Genomic DNA, 25729 nt, shown 5'->3' on the forward strand with positions numbered 1-25729 from the left:
TTGGTGGATGGAGCGAGACATGATGTCCCAGATGTGCTCAATTGGATTCAGGTCTGGGGAACGGGCGGTCCATAGCATCAATGCCTTCCTCTTGCAGGAACTGCTGACACACTCCAGCCACAAGAGGTCTTGCATTAGGAGGAACCCAGGGCCAACCGCACCAGCATATGGTCTCACAAGGGGTCTGAGGATCTCATCTCGGTACCTAATGGCAGTCAGGCTACCTCTGGCGAGCACATGGATGGCTGTGCGGCCCCCCAAAGAAATGCCACCCCACACCATGACTGACCCACCGCCAAACCGGTCATGCTGGAGGATGTTGCAGGCAGCAGAACGTCCTCCACGGTGTCTCCAGACTGTCACGTCTGTCACATGTGCTCAGTGTGAACCTGCTTTCAACTGTGAAGAGCACAGGGCGCCAGTGGCGAATTTGCCAATCTTGGTGTTCTCTGGCCAATGTCCTGCACGGTGTTGGGCTGTAAGCACAACCCCCACCTGTGGACGTCGAGCCCTCATACCACCCTCATGGAGTCTGTTTCTGACCGTTTGAGCAGACACATGCACATTTGTGGCCTGCTGGAGGTCATTTTGCAGGACTCTGGCAGTGCTCCTCCTTCTCCTCCTTGCACAAAGGCGGAGGTAGCGGTCCTGCTGCTGGGTTGTTGCCCTCCTACGGCCTCCTCAACATCTCCTGATGTACTGGCCTGTCTCCTGGTAGCGCCTCCATGCTCTGGACACTACGCTGACAGACACAGCAAACCTTCTTGCCACATCTCGCATTGATGTGCCATCCTGGATGAGCTGCACTACCTGAGCCAGTTGTGTGGGTTGTAGACTCAGTCTCATGCTACCACTAGAGTGAAAGCACCGCCAGCATTCAAAAGTGACCAAAACATCAGCCAGGAAGCATAGGAACTGAGAAGTGGTCTGTTGTCCCCACCTGCAGAACCACTCCATTATTGGGGGTGTCTTGCTAATTGCCTATAATTTCCACCTGATGTCTATTCCATTTGCACAACAGCATGTGAAATTTATTGTCAATCAGTGTTGCTTCCTAAGTGGACCGTTTGATTTCACAGAAGTGTGATTGACTTGGAGTTACATTGTGTTGTTTAAGTGTTCCCTTGATTTTTTTGAGCAGTGTACAAAGCCTACAGTTTACTCACCATTAGTCAGCACCTCTACTAACTTTTTGGGGTGTGCAGCTCTTGCTTTTCACTAAACTTATGGTGTGACATCACCTGAATGAGAACCAAAGCATTGGCAGAATGATTCCATAAGAATCCATATCAGCCATAGACAGAATCGGCATAAGGAACAACGAAACTTGAATTTGTTTCTCATGTTAATACTCAGACTGTACAATGTGAGATGTGCAATATTACTGCACTATTTGAAGACGGACCAGACTGAACTGAAGCTCAACAGGGGAAACCAAATGTTTCTGTTTTTAAGCATTATTATAAAGTAGTCTAAAGTGTGTTTTGTAGCTCTTCACTTTATTTTGAGCAATACCTTTTATGTACACTGCTGCACACCACTTTTTTCATTTGAATTCATTATCCTTATCCTATCCTATACGTAAACAGTTTGGGAATATAAATCTTTCCTAATAAATTAAGTCTGATAATTGTTTCACGAATTCCTCCACCACTAGGGGCCAGCAAAATATTTTCGCCTTGGTTTGCCAGTTCCGCATGCCCTCTTTTTTAAACTTCTGCTCAAGAATTTGTTTGGCCTCTTCAACTAACCCGATTCAATATGGTGGGTACTCAAACATTTACAACCCCACTGAATCTATCGTAATCGGCGCTTTTTAACCAACCGTAATGGTATTTAGGTCTGTAATAGTAACATGTTGGATATATTATACAATCACATTGACATATTGAGTTGGAATGCCGTTCCTGGCAGTTTTTATGAACAATTTAATGTAGAGTGTTCCCCGAGATGCTAACGGAAGAAGCGATACGCTGGCATTTGGCTGTCCATGAACAACCTCGTTTTCCATATCTTGATTTGATTAGAATCAGTAGAGAGAACTGGCAGTGCCTTCAATGTTGCACAATCATCCGATGTGTGTTTGGTGGTGTTGCACCTAGGTTTAAGCTGTGTGTAAGGAATTTAATTTCATTCGTGATACTGATAAGCATAACTGGTTAGTTGGCTAACTAACGGTACCTTATTGCCAAATCATCCTAGTTAACCTTAGCTAGGGGTCTAGCTACCGGTAGTTATTTATCCATGTACAGTACTAGCCTGCTAGTTATGATTAATCACTGGTGTAACTAGTCATGACTTCCATTTACTAGCCAGGTACCTCGCTAGTTAGCCAGTATACACAAAGTTGCAACCCAGATAAGTAGTAACGGTATTGGGCTAGCTAGTTACGATTTTGCCTTTCTGGTTAGTAAGCTAAATGTAGGTTGCATGTCAGCCGTGGGAATACTGAAACCTACAATTTCAGCAGCTTCTGTACTTTAATTTCTTACATTAAACCCTGTATCGAAAGTGGCTATGGTGTTGATTTAAGTGGCCAGGTCATTGATAGTACAAGGAAAAGTGAAATGAGAGCATTTCCCGTGTTTGATGGGTCCTCAATCCCAACTGAACCCTGGTTCTCTCAGACATTTTAAATGTGGAGAATTTGGGCCATTCTGAGCATTCAGGAAACTGAAAGTAATTTGCACAACTTTACAACAGGGACGAGTCAGGACTAAGACGGTGAAAAAGGCCGCCCGGGTCATCATTGAGAAGTACTACACCAGGCTTGGAAATGACTTCCACACCAACAAGAGGGTGTGCGAGGAGATCGCAATCATCCCCAGCAAGAAGCTGCGCAACAAGATAGCTGGGTGAGTCTTTCTTTAGACATATGGTCTATGTTTAGAGCATAGAAGGGGACCAAGTGAGCAGTGTTTCTCAACCAGTTATCTTGGTGGCACCACTGGCCTTTTGAAAAGATTCAATCTTTAGACCAGTGACTTTGAAGAAGTCAGTTTTGGCTGTATGTAGTCTTTTAAAAGGATGACCATAACTTGTAATTTGATCACACCATGGTAGTGTTTCTGGGTAAGTGGGCATTTTGTATATGTGAATGAGATGGGGTGGCATGTACATAAACATGATTAAGGTGGTTGTGTTTGAGATGGATTGTTTAGGGGTTTCCCCTTTGTACTGAGATCTTTATGGATGCTATGGGATGAGGCACTATCACATTGGACTATAAATATATATATATATATATATATATATATATATATATATATATATACACATATACATACATATACATACACACACACCATACTGTCATCTGGACACCAAGACCACTGAGTTGCATAACATGACATAAAATTATTTTACATTGCTCTTCCCCTTTTAATTTGTTTTGCTGAATGACATTTAGACATTTAGACATTGCTTGAACTTCAGACCGTTTCCACGGTTACCCCATGGATATTCAGTCTTGATGAAATCTGCCTGAAAAAGACTCAGGAGTCTCTACAAGCCAGAATGTTGAATACAATTATCTTTACACTTTACCGGTTGTCTGTGCTGTTGGTCTTTTTGACAGTAGGAGGTGGAGATGGGGTATCCACAGAAAAGTGTTTGTCTGACTTTTTGCGGCACCTATAGGTTTTGTCGCTTGTTTTGTTTTTCAATCTGTAAATAATAGCCAAATGTAACCTTAACATAGTTGACCAAAGCACGTTTACTCTCCATCTGTTGGAACTGTTTGTGAAATTTGCCAGCTGATTGTGTGGGACAACGTTCGGTTCGTCTCGGCCATATTGTGCAAGTGTTTGTCGCATGCGAAAAACAGATAAACAGACCAGTGTACTGAAGGTTGGGTTGATGACGATTCCCTTTGGATATTTTGTCTGATTACCCCCGACATGGGGACAAAATCAGCAGACAACGGGTAAAGTTGAAATTAAGTTCGTTCATAGGACTTGTAGTAGGACTGTTCGGTAATGCTGAGCCTACATGATAGAGATGAGAGTAAGTATTTCTCTCTTGGATTCTAAAAGAAGCTAGTCTATGCCGTGTTTTGTGGCTGGTGTTGCCTATTGATTGAATTTGAGCTTATGTCAACATAAAGCATATTGGTCAACCCTGAAGTAGCTCATTCATTACATTTGTTCATTTAATTAACATTGACTATGCTGCAGTTCAATCAGGTTGGAGTTCAACACTACTTGTAATAGCATGGGTGAATCACAGCCAGTCTGCTGCACTGGCTTGGAGGGACAGACTCATTCATTCTATCATATCCCTGACCTAGCTAATTATTGCTAGTTCGCCACTTAAAACCCTGTATCGAAAGTGATTATGGCATGACTGTTGCCATAGTCATTGATAGTACAGGAACAGTGATTTTTGAAAGCTTTTCCCGTGTTTGTTGGCATACCTGTTCCTGTCAAACCCTGTATCTTTCAAACATCTTCTACGTCCGCAACAATCTAAACTTGTGTGAAACCTCATTCTCATGTTAGGCTAGTTTTTAGTGATCTTGCAATTTAAAAAATATAAAATATATTTTAAAAAACTGATGTGATCCAGTGCTGTGACAATTGTGAAGTTGAATGTGAATGAACTGGATTCTTGATTGTGCACTCAGGTATGTGACCCATCTCATGAAGCGCATCCAGAGGGGCCCCGTCAGAGGCATCTCCATCAAGCTCCAGGAGGAGGAGAGGGAGAGGAGGGACAACTACGTCCCAGAGGTAAGTGTGCCCCCACCCACACAGGGCCTAAAAATAACTTTAGATTTACAAAAACTGCCCCTTTAAGGTTACCATGGTAATGGGGCCATCAGTCATGTGCCTGTGAGAACCTCACTAGTAGAGGCCGACAATGTCTCTTTGCTAGCTGTCGAAGCAAACTCAAACATTGACAAGCAACCTAGCTTGAGAAACCAGCACACTGCTCTTGCTTGTATCACTACTCTTTATTAAGCTTTACGTATCGGCCTTCAAGCTCTGGCGAAGGCCTTGAGGCCGATACGTAAAGCATAATAAAGAGCAGTGATACTAGCAAGAGTGGGTTTGTTCTTTTTTCTCATTTTATTAAATTGTTAAAGGTCTAACACCATGGGCCAAAAAGGTGCTGTATGACGCAAGGAGCCTCTTTACACAATATACTGAACCAAAATATAAACAAAACATGCAAAAATCAAGGAAGTCAATTGAAATAAATTAATTGGGCCCTAATCTATGGATTTCATATGACTGGTAATACAGTTGGGCACAGATACCTTTTTTAAAAAAGTAGGGGCGTGGATCAGAAAACCAGTCGGTATCTGGTGTGACCACTATTTGCCTCACGGTACCGCTGTGCATTCACATTGCCATCGATTAAAATGCAATTGTGTTTGTTGTCCGTAGCTTATGCCTGCCCATAGCCTCAACACCACCATTGTGCACTCTGTTCACAACATTAACATCAGCAAACCTCTCGCACACACAACGCCATACACGTGGTCTGCGGTTCTGAGGCAGGTTGGACGTACTACCAAATTCTCTATAACAACGTTGGAGGCGGCTTATTGTAGAGAAATCAACATTAAATTCTCTGGCAACAGCTCTGGTGGACATTCCTGCAGTCAGCATGCCAATTGCACGCTACCTCAACTTGAGACATCTGTGGCATTGTGCTGTGACAAAACAGCACATTTTTAGTGGCCTTTTATTGTCCCCAGCACAAGGTGCACCTGTGCAATGAGAATGCTGTTTAATCAGCTTCTTGATATGCTACACCTGTCAGGTGGATGGATTGTCTTGGCAGAAGAGAACTGCTCTCAAACTGGGATGTAACCAAATTCGTGCCCAAAATTTGAAAGAAATAAGCTTTTCGTGCGTATGAAAGATTTCTGGGATACTTAAGCTCATGAAACATGGGACCAACACTTTACATGTTGCGTTTATATTTGTGTTCAGTGTAACATTCATTATCACTGGTATTGACAATGGAAGGCTGCTGGTCTCTGATCCGATATTTTGTACAGTATCTCCTTCCGTTGTGGCCTTGAAGTAAAATACTGCACCGATAGGCTACTGTATAAAACACATGTGGTCCGTCAACCCTCCATCTGCAGAGCTATTGGGTGTGCAGGCTTTTTATCTAGCCCTGCTCAAACATACCAGTGTCAGCTTATCAAGGTCCTGTTGAGCAGCTGATTTTTACAGTGTTGTGTGTTCGAGCGGGGCCATTTAAAAAAAAAAAAAAGCCTGCACACCCAGTAGCTCTCCTGGAATCTCCTGGAGGAGGGTTGGCCACCCTGAAACATTACATTTATAACCAAATACGTTTTATGTCATAAAATAATTCCCTCATTCAGTGAACCAGGGATCAAATGGCTACGGTGGGCGAGGTAGCTAACTAAGATGTTCATCTATTTGTAAGGTTCAAATATTGTATTCACTTCTTGACAGCATTGGAGTTACTTGTCAATTAGGCAATTCTAAGAATATATATTTTTTAACTTGGTCAGAATTACATGGCTAGTATTGAATAGAGGAGCATTCTAACCAATTTTGAGCGCTGCGTCATTATTTTACCTGCTGCGTAAATGTCTCTCTCTCCTCTGGCAATGGCCCACTGGCACACGGAGGTGATGCATACACAATGAATGACCAGGATTTTCATTAGCTATAACTGGGCAAATAACTCACTAACTCGCAATGAATATCAACAAATGTGCACACGCGGCTAGGCTCGCTTTGATCTCAAAAATGCATCTTGCGAATGACTACATGATTGAAAGAATGCACGTGCCTGTCAATGCAGGTCTACAATAATTGCATCCAGAAGACAGTGATCCAATTTTTATCAGAGAGCTTGTTTGTTTTATATTATGTTTTTCCATGTTTTTTTCGGCCAACTTAAATCTATATTCTTCTTGTCTGACTATTTTATTATTTTCCCCCCGGGCAAGTGGACAAGCGGTAATGTCAAGCCCTGATAGCTATGCATGCTTCTACTTTGCCTAGGCACCATAAGATGCATTCTCATAAACTGCTTTTAGTCATCAACAATCGCCTTGCACTGCTGCCATTGGGAATCTTAAGTCTATAGTTGGGATAGGATGTGACACCTTTTGATTCAAATCTGAAATTCTTTTTGATTTGCCCTGTATCGAAAGTGACTATGGCATGACTGTTGCCATTAAAAGTTCAGGAGTAGTGATCTTGAAAGCTTTTCCCGTGTTTGTTGGAATACCTGTTCCTGTCAAACCCTGTATATTTAAAAAAAAAAAAAATGTGTTAAGACCGCAAACCTTGCCCCAGGCAGCCAGTAACTGCTGTATGCCCTGTTGAGTTGGTGTCATGTGGCAGTGTTGCCTGTTTAATATGCACACTATTAATACATTGTTTTGTGGACAGCGCTGATATGCCATTAGCGCAGTAACTAAATCTTTGTTTTTGTTTCCAGGTGTCTGCACTCGACCAGGAGATAATCGAGGTCGACCCAGACACCAAGGAGATGCTCAAGCTACTGGTAAGTCCCTCACAGGCAGCTACGTTTGGTGTCTTAATGATGAATATATGTGCAGCTTGAAGATGACACCTTGGTTTTAACCATGTATAAAAAGTGACAAAGGCATGATTGTTGCCATAGTCATTGATAGTACAGGAACCATGACTGAGATTTTCCCATGTTTGTTGGAATACCAGTACCTGTCAAACCCTGCATCTTTAAAATATCTTCCACATCCTCCCCAGTCTTAACTTCATGGTGAAACTACTCGGCGTTACGAGACCAGTCATCTGCGATTTACATTGTTAGCGTTAACCTGTGGTGTATTCTGGTGGTAACTTGTTGGTGAAATTAGATTTTATATTCCTCCTTCCTCCAGGACTTTGGCAGTTTGTCGAACCTGCAAGTCACCCAGCCAACTGTCGGAATGAACTTCAAGACACCAAGAGGAGTCTAGGCATTTGTAATATCGCTTAATAATAAAATTAAAAAGTACACAAAAAGCAGTGTTTCCTAGTGGTGTTGCTGATTAGAACATGGATGGGCAAATCAAGGGCTGGATTGGTGTCACAATTTTGCCCCAGTTAACGCACCTGACTCGAATAATCCACTAATCATGATCATGAATGCAATTAGTTTAATCAGCTGTGTTAGCTAGGTATGGGGAGAAAGTGACACACCACTCTGGTCCCAGAGGACTGGAGTTACCCATTCCTGGTTAAGAACAAGTAGAAACGCATGAGTGCACACTCCAGGATAATTGGTATTTTAACCATTTTCAGAAAGGGGAAAGCAATAATCATGCTATGTGGGAACATGTGAATTGGATATGTGTTTAGTCCTCGTTCATGTGCTTGTTTCAATTGGCCGACCTGTCATTGCAGGCTTTGTGCAATAAGGTTGGGTTCCTATACATATGTCTAGTATTACTCATTCACTGCTACAGCAGCATTGTGAAGTGAGATTAACATAACTTTACATTTGAGAGCTCTTGAGTTAGTACTGTGCACAGTACTGTTAAAAAACATTGTAGGGTTTTGGATTGAGTGGATTAGAACACACATTCCATTTGACCCATGAAGTTTAAAACTCAGTTCCCTCTATGATCAAATGGCATCTTTACATTTTGCACTTCCACTTATGTTAACATTGAAAGACATGATTATATTCCATTATTTACAATTATTTGTTAATAGAAAAACATGACTAAGTAGTTTTAGATCAATGAAGTTTGTGCATTTTCACTTGGTTCTTCAGTAAGAAGACCTATTGTAAACCCTCTAGAATTCAATGACCCCTGAAAATAATAGCTAGGTAAACATATTACACTCAGCAAACATGGCATAATGGGAAGCTAGGGTGACATCTGCACACTTCAGTCAACCATCTAGAGAAAATCACTCAGAAAAATGTGTCTACTACTAAGATAGAAGACAACCGACAAGTAGCCATACCACCTTCTATCCCACTGCTGACTTACCTCTGAAGCTTAACAGTTTTGGACTTGCTCAATCCATGGGTGAGAGATCAGATAGAAGTGGTGTTAGAAGGCCAGTAGGGGTGACTCTTTCCTCTGGTCTCTTCGTGGTTTTTATTTTTGCAGATGTGTCTATATGACAGTTTTCAAGCTCACAGATAAAAGGCCCCATTTCATGCTACATCCCTTTTTTTCATGGGCTGTGATGAATAGCTTACCCTGGTGTCCACTGGCAGGTTATGGGTCTGGTGAAGTGATGTGGATTTGAAAGGGGTGTACCAGGCCATATCTGAAATGATAGCAGACACAAACCACAATAACCTTGGGATCTGGTTTTCATTTCCCATCTGCACCCTATTGGAACTTTGGTGGAACTATATTGTATAGCAAATACCAGGTAATTACTAAGAATATATGACATGGTAAAATGGTTATTACACAGTTAAAGTAACCTATTTTATACTTTACTTTTAGGTATTCAATAACACAAGCACCACTGGTAGCAGGTAGAACTGCAATGATATAGATATTGGACTGTTCAACAATGTATTATGATCTCTCACAGCTGGCTACGACCGGGAGACCCATGGGGTGGCGCACAATTGGCCCAGCGTCGTCCGGCTTAGGGGAGGGTTTGGCCGGCAGGGATGTCCTTGTCCTATCGCGTTCTAGCAACTCCTGTGGCGGGCCGGGCGCAGTGCACGCTGACACAGGTCGCCAGGTGCATGGTGTTTCCTCCGACACATTGGTGCGGCTGGCTTCTGGGTTAAGGGGGCATTGTGTCAAGGTTGGGTTGTGTTTCAGAGGACACACGACTCTCGACCTTCGCCTCTCCCGAGTCTGTACGGGAGTTGCAGTGATGAGTCAAGACTGTAACTACCAATTGGATACCATGAAATTGGGGAGAAAACAGGGTAAAAAAAAAGTAATACAATGTACTATGATTAGGATATACAGTATTTTTCATCCTTGCATAGGGCAGATTATCAACTTGAGTCATATGTACATAACTTAAACTGGTAAAATCATGCATTGAGATTGACAGTTTGTCGGAGTTATTTAAAGTTAGGATTCGGCATCATGTAATCTCGTCGCAACCAAGCGCATCAAGGATGAAAGCCAAATCTTATTTTCCAGTTCTGTGTGCCCGGGGCACAATAAAAATGGGTTTTCCACTATTCAGTGCTGTGAAACCTCCTGCTATAAATATCCATCAAAAGAGGGGCAAGTAAAAGGGTTTAAAATCCTCCCCTTGTTCCTCTGCCAATTTCCGCCAGGCTGTTGGCCACAATTTGGTTCCCGCTCGTCTTCTTTTGAGGTCTGTTTAGCGCTGCCTACATAGCCCGTCTTCAAAACTCACTGTGCTCACACCCCATCCCTCCACCCCCATTTCCCCAACACACCCACCATCCTCCAACAGCTTCCATCCTTAATCTCCTCTGTGTTGTAATTTTTTTTTGAAAATTAGCCAGATTACCAGGAAAATCTCACAGAAAATTCTTGCTTTACCTATTCTGAATCAAGCAGTAGTGATTGAGGAGGACAAATGTCACTGCCAGATGAGAGGACTTCAATAACACCAACTGACCCAATCAATCTCAATTCATCCCCAGGAACAGAAATAGCAATTCACCTCCGTACAACCTAAATCAATCAAACTTCCTCCATTGATCAAAACAAGGTCTCTTATCAGTTAAGACACTCATTAAATGTTTGTCTCCTAATTACTTTTCGGTTGTGCTTTAATGTTACATTTAGTTTGCTATAGAGTTTGCTACAAAGTTGAGCTCACCTCTCATCTTAATGAAACTGTTGACATGCTTAAACTATAAACTATCAAGGATTACAAAGGGAAACCCAGACGATGAGCTAAATGCCGTCTATGCTCATGTCGAGGCAAGCAACACTGAACCATGCATGAGAACACCAGCTGTTCGGGACGACTGTGTGATCTATCTCTCCATAGCCGATGTAAGTAAGACTTTAAACAGGTTAACATTAGCAAGGCCATGGGGCTAGAGGGAATACCAGGACGCGTACTGACCAGCTGGAAAATGTGTTCACTGGAATGTTAAACCTATCCCTGACCCGGTTTGTAATACCAACTTGTTTTAAGCAGACCACCACGAACCCCAAGGTAACCTGCCTAAATGACTATCGCCCCGTAGCGCTCACATCCATAGCCATGAAATGCTTTGAAAGGCTGGTCATGGCTCACATCAACACTATCATCCAAAACACACTGGACCCACTCCAATTTGCATTCCACCCAACAGATCCACAGATAACACAATCTCTATTGCACTGCACACTGCCCCCACCCACCTGGACAAAAGGAATACCTATGTAAGACTGTTCTTCATTGACTACAGCTGAGAACCTTTCCATGCTCATCACCATGCTCAGGACCCTGGGACTGAACACCTCCCTCTGCAACTGGATCCTGGACTTCCTGACGGACCGCCCCCAGGTGATGAGGGTAGGCAACAACACATCCGCCATGCTGACCATCAACACAAGGGCCCCTCAGATCCTCAAATGGTTCTACAGCACCATTGAGAGCATCTTAATTGGCTGCATCATCACTTGGTAACTACAAGAAACAGTAATTTACAGTAACTACAAGGCACCCTATGGCAAGGTGCTACAGAGGGTGGTGAGTACGGCCCAGTACATCACCGGGGCCAAGCTCCCTGCCACCCAGGACCTCAGAGGAAAACAAGGCTGCTAAATAGCTAATCAAATGGATTGACCTTCTTCAAGCTGCTTGTTGATCATTGCTAGACAGACATTTTCAAGTCTTGCCATAGATTTTCACGTCAATTTTGAGTCAACTGTACCTAGGCCACTCAAGAACATTCAATGTCATCTTCGTAAGCAACTCCAGTGTAGATTTGGCCTTTTGTTTTAGGTCATTGTCCTACTGAAAGGTGAATTCATCTCCAAGTGTCTATTCCGTTTCATTTTATCCTATTCTGACAAGCATAACTATTTTTTGTATTTATTTTACCTTTATTTAACTACGCAAGTATGTTAAGAACATATTCTTATTTTCAATGACAGCCTAGGAACAGTGGGTTAACTGTCAGGGGCAGAACGACAGATTTGGTACTCGAGTGGTACTCAAACAAAACGCTTTGTATTCAGGACAAAAAAGTGAATTTCTTTGGTAAATGTTTTGCAGTATTACTTAATTGTTTTGTTGAAAACAGGATGCATGTTTTGGAATATTTTTAGTCTGTTCAGGCTTCCAAATTTTCACTATCATTCAGGTCAGTATTGTGGAGTAACTACAATTTTTAAATTTATTTAACCTTTATTTAGCTAGTGAAATTAGTTAAGAACAAATTCATATTTACAATGACGACCTACGGGGGGAACAGTGGACTAACTGCCTTGTTCAGAAATAAAAAAAAATTACCTTTTCAGCTCGGGGTTTCAATCCAGCAGTCTTTGTTACTGGCCCAACGCTCTAACCACTACGCTACCTGCCGCAACAACAAGGTTGTTGAGCCATCCTCAGCTTTCTCATAACCCAACCATTAAACTCTGTAAATGTTTTAAAAGCACTGTTGGCCTCATGGTGAAATACCTGACCAGTTAAGAACAAATTCTTATTTACAATGACGGCCTACCCTGGCCAAATCCTAACCCGGACAACGCTGGGCCAATTGTGCGCCACCCTACGGGACTCCCAATCACAGCCGGATGTGACACAACCTGGAATCGAACCAGAGTCTGTAGTGACACCTTTAGCACTGAGATGCAGTGCCTTAAACCGCTGCGCCACTCGGGAGCCCCATATTGCAAGAAAGGTTATTCAGCTTCTGCTTTATTAAATGTTTTTACACATCTACCAATTGGGGACCTTCTTGCGAGACCGTGAAAAGCCTCCTTGGTCTTTGTGGTTGAATCTGTGCTTGAAATTCACTACTTGATTGAGGGACCTTACAGGTAATTGTATGTGTGGGGTACAGAGATGGAGTAGTTTTTAAAAAATCATGTTAACCACTATTATTGACCACGGAATGAGTCCATGCAGCTTATTATGCAATTTGTTAAGCACATTTTTACTCCTGAACTTATTCAGGCTTGCCATAACACAGGGGTTGAATACTTACTGACTCAAGACATTTCATCTTGGAAAAAATTATGACATTATGGGGTATTGTGTGTAGATCAGTGACACAATCTCAATTTAATCCATTTTAAATTCAGGCTGTAACACAACAACGTGGAAAAAGTAAAGGGGTGTGAATACTTTCTGAAGGCCCTGTAAATACATATTATTATTCCACATTTTGTTGTGTTACAGCCCGAATTTAAAATGGATGAAACATTTTCTCACCCATCTACACAAAATACCCCATAATAACAGTGATTTAAAAAATATATATATGTTAGCAAATGAAATACAGACATATCTCATTTACTTTCACACCCTTGAGTCGATACATGTTAGTCACCTTTGGCAGCGTTTAAAGTTGTCTTTCTGGGTAAGTATCTAAGATCTTTCCACAACTGGAGTGCGCAACATTTGCCAATGAACCTTTTCAAAATTCTTCAAGCTCTATGTCCAGATGAATCTCTGACAAGATATGTCACTGTTATTGAAAGGATTGTGAAATTGTGGCAGATTAAAGGGGACAACTATGTTCATTGATGTGATTGATGTTCTTACTCTGTTAAATTGAGACTAAGGGAAATGGTGACTCAGGTCAAAGGCCCCACAGTCCTCACAGGGCACAGGAGGACATTTTGTTTTTGTCTTTCTTCCAGATAGATTCAGTCATGAAGACAGGCCTGTCACGTCTCTTTGTCCACATTAGACACGAGAGGTGCTTTTTATGTCTAAAATATTTTCCCAGACACCAGGCACAGAACAGGGACTGGTGTTCCCACAGCCTGAAATGTAATGCACTATCCCTCATCCTGACAAGCAGCTGAAGGTCAAAGAACATGATTACACAGCCACCCAAGGAAAATGTCATTCATGTCAAAGTGTCATTCATTTCAGTTTAGTGGCACATTATGTGGAAAGTATGTTTGAAGGCTGTAACCCACACAAACTGGATGATCTCACTTGCTCAGCCAGCATCTAGAGAATGGGTGTGTTGACTGAAAAATAAAAAACGTTGCCAGATGGCACAGTTACAGATAAACATGAAGCAGAAGTTACGAGTTGAACCACCTTGTTGAGAAATGATACTTCTGTCCAAAGTTGTAAGAGTTTTATCTTGTGTCCCTGTTCTTTCTAAGATGAGTGTCAGGCGAGAGGTTTGGTGTTCCTTCTGGTCACACAGAGTAGTGTAGTCTGCATGGAGAACATCTCATTGCTGTTCTTTCAAATCTTAGGTCTTCTTCCACCAGTGTGTATGCTTCACCCTTTTGAAGCTGATTCACAGATGAAATTACTTTCACTCTGAGTGGTACTCTTGCCTCATTATTTTCTCACTGATTCATTAGCTGCTGCTTGCTCTTTCTGATATTTTTTAATGTTAGATGTTCCAAGTCCCCTTTCATTATGCAGACCCCTCCACCACGCCCTCTACACCCACACACACAATAAGATACAGAAATAAAAGGGCCTCCCCGAGTGGTGCAGTGGTCTAAGGCACTGCAATGCAGTGCAAGCTGTGCCACTAGAGATTCTGGGTTTGTCCAGGCTCTGTCGCAGCCGGCCTCGACTGGGAGACCCATGGGGAAGCACACAATTGGCCTAGCGTCACCCGGGTTAGGGGAGGGTTTGGTCGGCAGGGACGTCCTTGACCCATTGAGCCCTAGCAGCTTCTGTGACGGGCCGGGCGCAGTGCACTCTGACACGGTTGCCAGGTGGATGGTGTTTCCTCTGACACATTGGTGTGGCTGGCTTCTAGGTTAAGTGGGCATTGTGTAAAGAAGCAGTGCGGCTTGGTTGGGTTGTGTTTCGGAGGATGCACGGCTCTCAACCTTTGCCTCTCCCGAGTCCCTACAGGAGCTAAGACTGTAACTACCAATTGGATACCACGAAAGCGGGGTAAAATAATGAGAAGAAAAACAGATACAGAAATAAATACTGGTACCAACATGAGGTCAAAGAAAATAAACAAAACATACACTGAGTATACAAAGCATTAACAACACCTGCTCTGACACAAACTGACCAGGTGAATCCAGGTGAAAGCTATGATCCCATATTGATGTCACTTGATACATCCACTTAAATCAGACGATAAGTCGGTTATATACAAGGGGTACCAGTGCAGAGTCGATGTGCAGGGGTAAGAGGTAATTGAGGTAGACAAAGTGACAGATAGTAACAGTAGCAGCAGAGTATGTGATGAGTCAAAAAGGTTAGTGCAAAAAGGGTCAATGCAGATCGTCCGGGTAGCTTTTTGGTTAAATATTTAGCAGTCTTACGCCGCCTCTGGATGAGCATTTTCCTGTTTGCTTATGGCCCTATACAGCTCATTGAGTGTGGTCTTAGTGCCAGCATCGGTTTGTGGTGGTAAATAGACAGCTACGAAAAATATAGATGAAATGTCTTGGTAAATAATATGGTGTACAGCTTATCATGAGCTATTCTAACACAGGCAAGCAGAACCTTGGGGCTTCCTTAATATTTGAGATCGCCCACCAGCTGTTGTTAACAAAGTGACACACACCACCACCCCCCTTGTGCTTACCCGACGCTGCCGTTCTGTCTGCCGATGCATAGAGAAAAACAAGCTAGAATATTATCCACGTCCTTGTTCAGCCAAGTTTACAAGAAACAGGATATTACAGTTCTTCATGTCCTGTTGATAAGATAGTTTTGAACGGAGCTCATCCAGTTTGTTCTCCAGTGATTGTACATTCACCAATAGAACAGGGGGTAGAGGTGGATTATTAACTTGACGCCATAGTTTCATCAGGGTACCTGCACATCGGCCTCTATATCTCTTTCTCTTCCGAGTGTCAGGATTAGGGCCTGGTCCGGGGTGGGTAGTATGTCCTGCGCCACCGACTGATTGAAGTAGAACTCTTCATCCAAGTCGAGGTTAGTGATCGCTGTTCTGATGTCCAGAAGCTATTTTAGGTCATAGGAAACGGTGGCAGAAACATTATGTACAAAGAAAGTTAATATCAGCGGCAAAAAAACACACAAAATAGTAGAATTGGACAGGAGCCCCTAAACGGACGCTATACATTCCAGTGCCATTTCTACATACCGTGAGCTATCTTTTGCACTGAAGGTAGATGGGCTGAAAAGGTGGTAACTTAAGATAACTTTGTCAGTATGAACATGATACAACAATAGCAATCAAATAAGTAACCACACCTGAGGCAAAACTCATTGTGATTCATATTTTTATTTTTTATTTTAACTATCATAGTGCAAAAGATGATAAGCTAATTATTTCTGAGAAAAGAGAGAGGATGGCCTCCGTAAACAAGGGTTCTAGCAACATTTTGAGAATCATTTCAGACCCCTACACATGTCAAATAATTATAGAATGCTTCCATATAGGGCATGTCACATATTGTGTATTTATTGGTGTATGTATCAGCTGATGCAAACACATAGCTACAATCTTATTTTATCTGAACTGTTTTCCATAGATGTCTTAAAATCAACCAATACTGTAAAGGTGCATAGGACCAGGAACACAATGTCCTCCATGATGTCATCCAGAAGCTTCTTGCTTTAACCTGTCCAACACCTGCTCCGGGGTTAGTGACCCAGTCACTTTAATAATCTTCTCTCTGGATCTGGAGCCCTGCAGAGAGACATAAGGACATGATGCAGCATTTTAGTTTCAATTTAAAACGGTTCTGTTACGGGCAACACAGTAGGCTATATAAACAAACCTTGTCCAAAACGACTTCACTTCTCTTCAACTCCAGCACCTTGGAGAGATACCGCACAAGCTCCGCATTGGCCTCCCCATCTGTTGGCGGTGCGGCAATAGCGACACCTACTGCCTCTATAGACACATCTGGGAAAGATCATTTTTGTTTTAAAAAATGACATAGCCCAGCTACGTTAAATGTATTACACACAAAAAATACACAAATAATGTGGGCACACAAATATGGGGCTAGCCCTCAATTAGTCTCGTAGTTGAGTTTCTATTGCCACCATTTTTCGGTATACAAAAAGAGTGCACCTGTAATTGCGTTCTGTTTAGATCCAGGCTTCGCGTGCACTGAAATTGTCACCACTCCGTTCTTGTTTCGAGCTACTGGCCCAGAAGGTGAAGGTTTCTCCGACGGCTTCTGTAGGCCTACAGTTTTATTCTGATGAAGAGAGAGGGACAACATTTTTACAGTACAGTAGTAAGTAGCCATTGGTCTGCATGAAAGTGCATTTGACTCAAACCTCTCCAGAGAGGACATATGAATAAAATAAAAAATTGTCCTCATTATGTCAAGATCACAACTTATTTATCTCATGATCACTACAACAAAAGTTGTTTGAGATCACAAAATAATAAATGTACCACAAATGATCTATTAATTTCTTCAGATGCATGATAACCACTTCATCAAGCAGCCACAGGTTGATTACAACGCAGGGTATTTAAGCCCTGAACGATGCCTGACAGACTAGCTCGTCTCCCAGTCTGCTTGCTGCCCCCAAGACTACAGCCAATCGCATGCAAGGAACAGCGCAGCTAACTTGGCTAGTCTTTTGAGCTAACTAGTTAGCTAGGTAGTCTTGTTAGCTAGCTAGCAAGCTAGCTTGTTATCTATGATGGTTGTTAGCTTACATAACTGATATTTGGGTAATTAGAAGTCACACTTCATGTTTTGTGTATAATATTTACACTCACAGTGGGTGAGCTTCATTCCTGACAGGCTGATCAGATTAAATTTCAGCCTCAAAGGCTGATATCTAGATGCTTTAGGCTGTTTTATAGGTAAAGCTCCTTGCAGGCAGATTAACTGTCAGCGCTTTATAGGCTGATGCATATAAACCAGAGCGGGTGAGCTCTATTCCTGGCAGGCTGATCAGATTCAATCAGGATGCTGCCTTGTAGGCTGTTTTATTTGTAAGGATCCATGCAGACAGCCTACAAGGCAGCATCCTGACTTGCCAGCCTCTGAGGCTGCTTTTGAATCTAATCAGACTGCCAGGAATTAACTCTTGATCATTTACATAATGCACTGTTTGCTAATCTTTCTGCAAGGAGCTTAACCTATGGAACAGCCAACCAGGTAGAATCCTGATTTACAGAGCATTCAGAAAGTATTCAGACCCATTTACTTTTTCCACATTTTTATGTTAGACTTATTTTAAAATGGATTTAATATTTTTCCCCCCTTATCGATCTACACACAATACCTCATAATGACAACGTAAGAATGGGTTTTTAGATATTTTTACAAATCTACACAAAATAAAAAGTATATTACATTTATGTAAGTATTCAGACCCTTTACTCAGTACTTTGTTGAAGCACCTTTGGCAGCGATTACAGCCTCAACTCTTCTTGGGTATGATGCTACAAGCTTGGCACACCTGTATTTGGGGAGTTTCTCCCATTCTCTCACGCATCCTCTCACGCTCTGTCAGGCTGGAAGGGGAGTGTCGCTGCACAGCTAATTTCATGTCTCTCCAGAGATGTTTGATCGGATTCAAGTCCGGGCTCTGGCTGAGCCACTCAAGGTTATTCTTTTCCAGAAGCCACTCCTGCACTGTTTTGGCTGTGTGCTTAGGATCGTTGTCCTGTTGGAAGGTAAACCTTTGCCCCAGTCTGAGGCCCTGAGCGCTCTGGAGCAGGTTTCTATTCTCTGTAATTTCCTCCATTCACAATTCACTTGATCCTGACTAGTCTCCCAGTCCCTGCCACTGAAAAACATCCGCACAGCATGATTCTGCAACCACCATGCTTCACCGTAGGGATGGTGCCAGGTTTCCTCCAGATGTGACGCTTGGCAATCAGGCCAAAGAGTTAAGTCTTGGTTTCATCAGACCAGAGAATCTTATTCCTCATGTTCTGAGTCCTTTAGGTGCCTTTTGGCAAACTCCAAGTGGGCTGTCATGTGCATTTCACTGAGGAGTGGCTTCTGTCTGGCCACTCTACCATAAATGCCTGATTGGTGGAGTGCTGCAAAGATGATTGTCCTTCTGAAAGGTTCTCCCATCTCCAAAGAGGAACTCTGGAGCTCTGTCTGAGTGACAATCAAGTTCTTGGTCACCTCCCTGACCAAGGCCCTTCTCCCCCGATTGCTCAGCTCTAGGACGAGTCTTGGTAGTTTCAAACTTCTTCCATTTAAGAATGATGGAGGCAACAGTGATATTGGGGACCTTCAATGCTGCAGAAATGTTTTGGTACCTTTCCCCAGATCTGTGCCTCAACACAATCCTGTCTCGGAGCTCTATGGATAATTCCTCTGACCTCAAGGCTTGGTTTTTGCTCTGACATGTACCGTCAACTGTGAGATCTTATAAAACAGGTGTGTGCCTTTCCAAATCATGTCCAATCAATTGAATAGACCATAGGTGGACTCCAATCAAGTTGTTCAAACATAGCAAAGGGTCTGAATATGTATGTAAATTAGGTATTTCTGTTTCTTATTTTTAATACATTTGCAAACATTTATCAATACCTATTTTCGCTTTGTTATTATGGGGTATTGTGGGTAGATTGATGAGGGAAAAAAAATATTTAATCAATTTTAGAATAAGGCTGTAATGTAACAAAATTTAGAAAAGGGATGGGGTCTGAATACTTTCCGAATGCACTGTATCAACCTCTCAGGCTGCTATTGAATCTGATCAGCCTGTCAAGAATGGAGCTCACCCACTCTGTAAATGTTAATATTTTCCATAAAAGTATCCCTTACAATTATACACATCAGTTATGTAAGCTAACAACCAGCATAGATAACAGGCTAGCTAGCTAGCTAACAAGACTACCTAGCTAATTAGCTAGCTTGTTTGCTCACCCCATAAGACTAGCCAAGTTAGCTGCGTTGTTGCTTGCATGCGAAGCTGGAGCGGAGCGTGTCCAATTTTTAACTGGAGCGAGTTTCGAGTTTCCCAAAGGCTTGGAGTGTTGGACTTCTCGCCCGCTCCCAGTAGTGCTCACTTCACAAGCTCAGGGCATGCCCCGCCCAGCATGCATTTGTAGTCTACCTGTGTGCTGCTATAGCCTCATGCTTTAGCTACTGTTATGGAGTTCGCTAATTTTAATAAGAAAACTGTTAAAGCACACAGGTGCAAAATCAAGGTGACTTACAAAGATGAGGAGGGCCAAGAGCAAGACGGAATGCGGTGGTGTCGTGTCCACAACTAAATAATCATTGTGGAATCTGAAAATACATGCTTACAGAAAGGAAGAAAGTGGGTAATCTAGCTAAGTGTGTCAAAGTATTTATAAATAAAAAAATCTGATCTCTTAAAAGTTTAGTTCATTTTCGTTCTATTATCTATACAATAGGACATCATTCATTTTGGCAGGGAGCGCGACCTGAACCCACAAACTTATGGCCCGAAGCACCATTGACTGAGTCGATAACCTCCCTTATAAACCTGGGTCGCTACAGTATAGACATGATTTATTTTACCCTTATTTTGCCAGGTAAATTGACTGAGAACACATTCTCATTTACATCAACAACCTGGGGAATAGTTACAGGGGATAGGAGGGGGGATGAATTAGCCAATTGTAAATTGGGCATGATCATATGACTGTGATGGTATGAGGGCCAGATTGGGAATTTAGCAGGACACTGGGGTTAACACCCCTACTCTTACAATAAGTGCCATGGGATCTTTAGTGACCACAGAGAGTCAGGACATCCGTTTGACGTCCCATCCGAAAGACGGAACCTTACACAGGGCAATGTCCCCAATCACTGCCCTGGGACATTGGGATACATTTTTTTTAGACCAGAGGAAAGGGTGCCTCCTACTGGCCCTCCAACACCACTTCCAGCAGCATCTGGTCTTCCATCCAGGACCAAACCTGCTTAACTTCAGAAGAAAGCCAGCAATGGGATGCAGGGTGGTATGCTGCTGGCCAGTTTATGGACAGTATATGAATATATATGTATATGAAAACGTGTGTAGCCTACAGCAGTAGTTATATAGGATGAGCCTTATAGGCTCTCCATGGTCAATCTGTAATTGACGTGGCCGTACAGCATGTATTGCAATGCAGCCTCCACAGACTTTAAGGCTTTCATAGCTTAGTGGAGCAGAGCTATTGTGAAGGACGTTGTTAAAGGAAGTTAGTGTTTATACTGCACATACCACCCCGCCTACTGTCAGCCAAGCAAGTCAATGCGGAGCTATACAGAGCCCTCCGCAATGTTACAACATTTTAGAACGGAACAGAGTTTGATTTGGCCTCTGCATGCCCCAGAGGCTCCGTAATTGCGTCACAACCTCCATAGGAAGTCTCCGACCACATTTTCGGATCAAGCTTAAAGTGACTTTTACAATACAGTATATACATGTGTATACATGTGAAGTGGGTAAAACAGTATGGGTAGCAGTCTCTAAGGTGCAGGGTTGAGTACCGCAGGTGGTAGCCGGCTAGTAATAGTAACTTAATTCTGGGCTGGGCAGGGTACTGTACTGGGCGGAGGTTGTACTACACGGACATTGTTTTAGCACAGCCCTACCGTTTTGTCCTTTTTGGGCATGTTATGGTTTCCAGAGTAATTTCTTCTTGCTGACAAAGGTCCCTCAAGCTGGTGTGATGATGAGGACAGTCTCCGACAGAAGTAGAGAGACAGATGCTTTTGGATAAAGTTGCTCAAATGTAACACCTGAAATAATGTTGTCCGGGTTAAACGAAGAGAACGGGTTTGGGTGAACATCAAGGAATCTCAGTGACTATTCAAACTACAGTGCTTTTTTATTTATTTATTTTATCTCCAGTAACGTCAAGGCACAGCGGTCAGAAAATGTTAACAAAGCTACTGCACACAGTGCTGTCTGGGACCTATGTGAAGCTAGCCAGACTAAAGATTAGCAACAAGTGTAATTTCCGGTTTGCTTTCAAAATAAAAGTCCCAATAGAAATAGTGGAATCATGCCATGTTTGGACTAGATAATACTTAACAAAGTCGGAATGTTGTTATATAAATTCAGTAAAATGCAATAATTAGTTAATTTGACACAAAAAAGTAAAAATATTTTGAAATCTCACGGTGGATGTATTATACTTTAGAATTGCATTGGGGACATGTGGAATATGTTGAGGGTTATGAATACTTTATGAAGGCACTGTACAGCCTAACCTATTGATTGTGCACTCATGAAATGGGATATCAGCCTACTCACTGACACTCGCAGAACACAACTGTGTAGAGTTTACACAAATATTAGCATTTCATGGGTGCACAATCCATAGATTAGGCTGTACAGTGCCTTCATAAAGTATTCATAACCCTCAACATATTCCACATTTTTGTGTTACATGAGGATAGTGAAAACATGTTTTTAGAAATCTTAGATAGTTTATTGAAAATAAAGTGGCTCATTTACATAAGTATTCACATCCCTTTGGTAACGATTACAGCAAGAGCTTTGCACACCTGGATTGTATAATATTTGCACATTATTCTTTAAAAAAATATTCAAGCTCTGTCATTGGTTGTTGATCATTGCTAGACAGCTATTTTCAAGTCTTGCCTTAGATCCTCAAGCTGATTTAAGTCAATTGTAACTAGGCTACTCAGAAACATTCAATGTCCTCTTGGTAAGCACCTCCAGTGTATATTTGGCCTTGTGTTTTAGGTTATTGTCCTGTCTGAAAGGTGAATTTGTTTCCCATTGTCTGTTGGAAAGCAAACTGAACTAGGTTTTCCTTTAGGACTTGTGTTTAGCTCTATTCCGTTACTTTTTATCCTATAAAACTCTCTATTCCTTGCCGATGACGAGCATACCCATAACATGAAGCAGCCACCACCATGCTTGAACATATTGTCGTTTCTTTACTATCATTAACTGAAGACTGATAGTTTTTATCAAAGATTCTCTGTAATTAGTTATTACGCGATTAGACTGATTAATCATGTAACCGTAATTACTAGGAAGTCGGGGCACCAAGGAAAAATATTCAGATTACAAAGTTATCATTTCCTAAACTAACTTGTCAGATATTTTATCTGATCAATTAGTCTTCGAATTAATTAATTATTTACTTTACCTCACATTAGTCTCATTCCAAACGTCGTAAATTGTTGGTTATCTGCACGAACCCAGTCTTCACTATGAGTCATCCATACATCAATTGTCTTAAAACATTTATTTATTACTAACTAAGTAATTCACAGAAATGCATAAACAAACAAACAAACAAGGTAAATGTGGTTACATGAAATGATAGGAGAATGTGCCCTAGTGGGCTAAACTGGCATGGCGGCTTGTTAGACAAAAGGGGAAGTGGGGGTTGACTAAGAAGTCACTACAGAGTTAATAATTATAACAATTGAAATGCTAATCCTTTACACATGAACTCTCACTCATTCGGGAACAATTGCAATCAATATATATATTTACGCTCAGTGTGTCGTCTTGATCGCTGGTGAAAAGTTTGTTTCTTTTGTAGAATTGTCTGTCTCTCTCCCCCTCTCTGCCCCTCTCCCTCTCTCTCTCTCTTGGTTAGAGGGAATTGTTCAGAGTGACATTCGTTATAGAATGGATGTTTCGGCGGTTGTCGTTCTTCGCATTCAATGATACTGAATTCCTAGCTGCAGACTAGTAATTAATATCAAAGACTTGTTCTTATTCTGTCGGTATCGATAGTCTAAGAGTTTAACCACGTGGTATGGTTAAAAGATTCAGCAATGGTCTACAACCTTTGCCCTCCTAATGGAGAAAAACATGGTCTACAACCTTTAGCCATCTCGTAATTGAGGTAAACTCGGGTCTGCTGATAATTTCTCAAAGTTGGGTTTTATTCGGAATGGCAGAAAAGGGGCTGTCCCAGGAGGCCTGACTCTAACTGAGCTCAGGGGCGGTCCTCTGATTTAGTTCAAATCAAAAGGGAATTGTATTTTTCTTCATTAAACAGTCCAAAATCATATTACACAATTATACAAACAGTATTATACTCATTCATTTTATACAACAATTAGATGTAAACCTCATATCTGAGGCTATTATATAAACAGCGTTATGGTAATGTGGCCACACCGTCTCCCATGAGCTTTCCCAAGTTGTGACAAACGGACCAGTTCGTAGCTGGATTCTTCACCAATCTTTTATACTTTCTCCGGAACATGACATTTGTTCGTACCTTAAGTTCTGTGAGGTGGAAGGATTTCCTTTGTCCTCTATGAAAATTTACTCTCTCTCTACTATGTGTCCATGAGGAGATCCTCAGGAATTTACGACGTCTCTCTGACCACAGCAACCTAGTTGAAGGAGGAAAGGGGGAGTTAGGGAGAGGGGGATGGGCTTGCTATAACCAAAGAGGCCAACGTCATGACAATACGAAGAGCTGTACTCAGTGATGTCATGTTGGATTGCCCCAAACATGATGCTTTGTATTCAGGACATAAATTAAATTTATTTGCCACCTTTTTTGCAGTTTTACTTTAGTGCCTTATTGTAAACAAGATGCATGTTTTGGAATATTTTTATTATGTAAAGGCTTCCTTCTTTTCACTCTGTCATTTAAGTTAGTATTGTGGAGTAACTACAATGTTGTTGATCCATCATCAATTTTCTCATGGTACAGACATTAAACACTGTAACTGTTTTAAAATCACCATTGGCCTCATGGTGAAGTCCCTGAGCGGTTTCTTTCCTCTCTGACAACTGAGTTGTATTTGTATTTATTATTCCAAGGCAGCAGCTACTCTTCCTGGGGTCTAGTAAAATAAAGGCAGTTACAGTGGGGAGAACAAGTATTTGATACCCTGCCGATTTTGCAGGTTTTCCTACTTACAAAGCATGTAGAGGTCTGTCATTTTTATCATAGGTATACTTCAACTGTGAAAAAATCCAGAAAATCACATTGTATGATTTTTAAGTAATTAATTAGCATTTTATTGCATGACATAAGTGTTTGATACATCAGAAAAGCAGAACTTAATATTTGGTACAGAAACCTTTGTTTGCAATTACAGAGATCATATGTTTCCTGTAGTTCTTGACCAGGTTTGCACACACTGCAGCAGGGATTTTGGCCCACTCCTCCATACAGACCTTCTCCAGATCCTTCAGGTTTCGGGGCTGTCGCTGGGCAATACGGACTTTCAGCTCCCTCCAAAGATTTTCTATTGGGTTCAGGTCTGGAGATTGGCTAGGCCACTCCAGGACCATGAGATGCTTCTTACGGAGCCACTCCTTAGTTGCCCTGGCTGTGTGTTTCGGGTCGTTGTCATGCTGGAAGACCCAGCCACGACCCATCTTCAATGCTCTTACTGAGGGAAGGAGGTTGTTGGCCAAGATCTCGCGATACATGGCCCCATCCATCCTCCCCTCAATACGGTGCAGTCGTCCTGTCCCCTTTGCAGAAAAGCATCCCCAAAGAATGATGTTTCCACCTCCATGCTTCACGGTTGGGCTGGTGCTCTTGGGGTTGTACTCATCCTTCTTCTTCCTCCAAACACGGCGAGTGGAGTTTAGACCAAAAAGCTCTATTTTTGTCTCATGAGACCACATGACCTTCTCCCATTCCTCCTCTGGATCATCCAGATGGTCATTGGCAAACTTCAGACGGGCCTGGACATGCACTGGCTTGAGCAGGGGGACCTTGCGTGCGCTGCATGATTTTAATCCATGACGGCGTAGTGTGTTACTAATGGTTTTCTTTGAGACTTTGAGACAGCTCTCTTCAG

General features: G+C 42.1%; 2 protein-coding genes and 2 non-coding genes across 5 annotated transcripts; 3 read left to right on the plus strand and 1 right to left on the minus strand.

Moving 5' to 3' along the window:
• The first annotated feature begins 1670 nt into the window (after nt 1-1670).
• Nucleotides 1671-7985, plus strand: LOC110522473 (small ribosomal subunit protein eS17). Of its 2 annotated transcripts, none has more exons than XM_021600909.3 (5): nt 1671-1764; nt 2704-2855; nt 4625-4730; nt 7438-7503; nt 7862-7985. In XM_021600909.3, exons 1-5 carry the CDS (start codon nt 1762-1764, stop codon nt 7937-7939), a joined length of 405 nt encoding a protein of 134 aa, XP_021456584.1. In that variant the 5' UTR covers nt 1671-1761; the 3' UTR covers nt 7940-7985. The 2 variants fall into 2 exon arrangements, with proteins under 2 accessions (XP_021456584.1, XP_090086835.1); XM_090230709.1 differs by having other exon boundaries at nt 1732-1840.
• Nucleotides 2499-2630, plus strand: LOC118966770 (small nucleolar RNA SNORA71). The gene has a single exon (XR_005053656.2). It is a non-coding gene; the product is annotated as a small nucleolar RNA SNORA71 (small nucleolar RNA).
• Nucleotides 4317-4446, plus strand: LOC118966769 (small nucleolar RNA SNORA71). Its single transcript, XR_005053655.1, has one exon. It is a non-coding gene; the product is annotated as a small nucleolar RNA SNORA71 (small nucleolar RNA).
• An 8287-nt stretch (nt 7986-16272) lies between the features above and the next one.
• c1h15orf40 (chromosome 1 C15orf40 homolog) lies at nt 16273-21873 on the minus strand. The gene is given in 4 exon segments (NM_001165166.1): nt 16273-16698; nt 16790-16917; nt 17089-17218; nt 21557-21873. Coding segments are annotated over 4 exon segments (549 nt in total). The 5' UTR covers nt 21755-21873; the 3' UTR covers nt 16273-16605.
• Nucleotides 21874-25729: the final 3856 nt, after the last annotated feature.

This window comes from Oncorhynchus mykiss, chromosome 1 (assembly GCF_057628025.1).
Source record: "Oncorhynchus mykiss isolate SJ-2025 chromosome 1, ASM5762802v1, whole genome shotgun sequence".
Classification (NCBI taxonomy): Eukaryota; Metazoa; Chordata; class Actinopteri; order Salmoniformes; family Salmonidae; genus Oncorhynchus; species Oncorhynchus mykiss.

Coding starts and splice junctions, on each gene's coding strand:
- LOC110522473 (XM_021600909.3), top strand. Junction 4,731..7,437: donor GGGACAACTACGTCCCAGAG/GTAAGTGTGCCC, acceptor TTTTGTTTCCAG/GTGTCTGCACTCGACCAGGA. Junction 7,504..7,861: donor AGGAGATGCTCAAGCTACTG/GTAAGTCCCTCA, acceptor TCCTTCCTCCAG/GACTTTGGCAGTTTGTCGAA.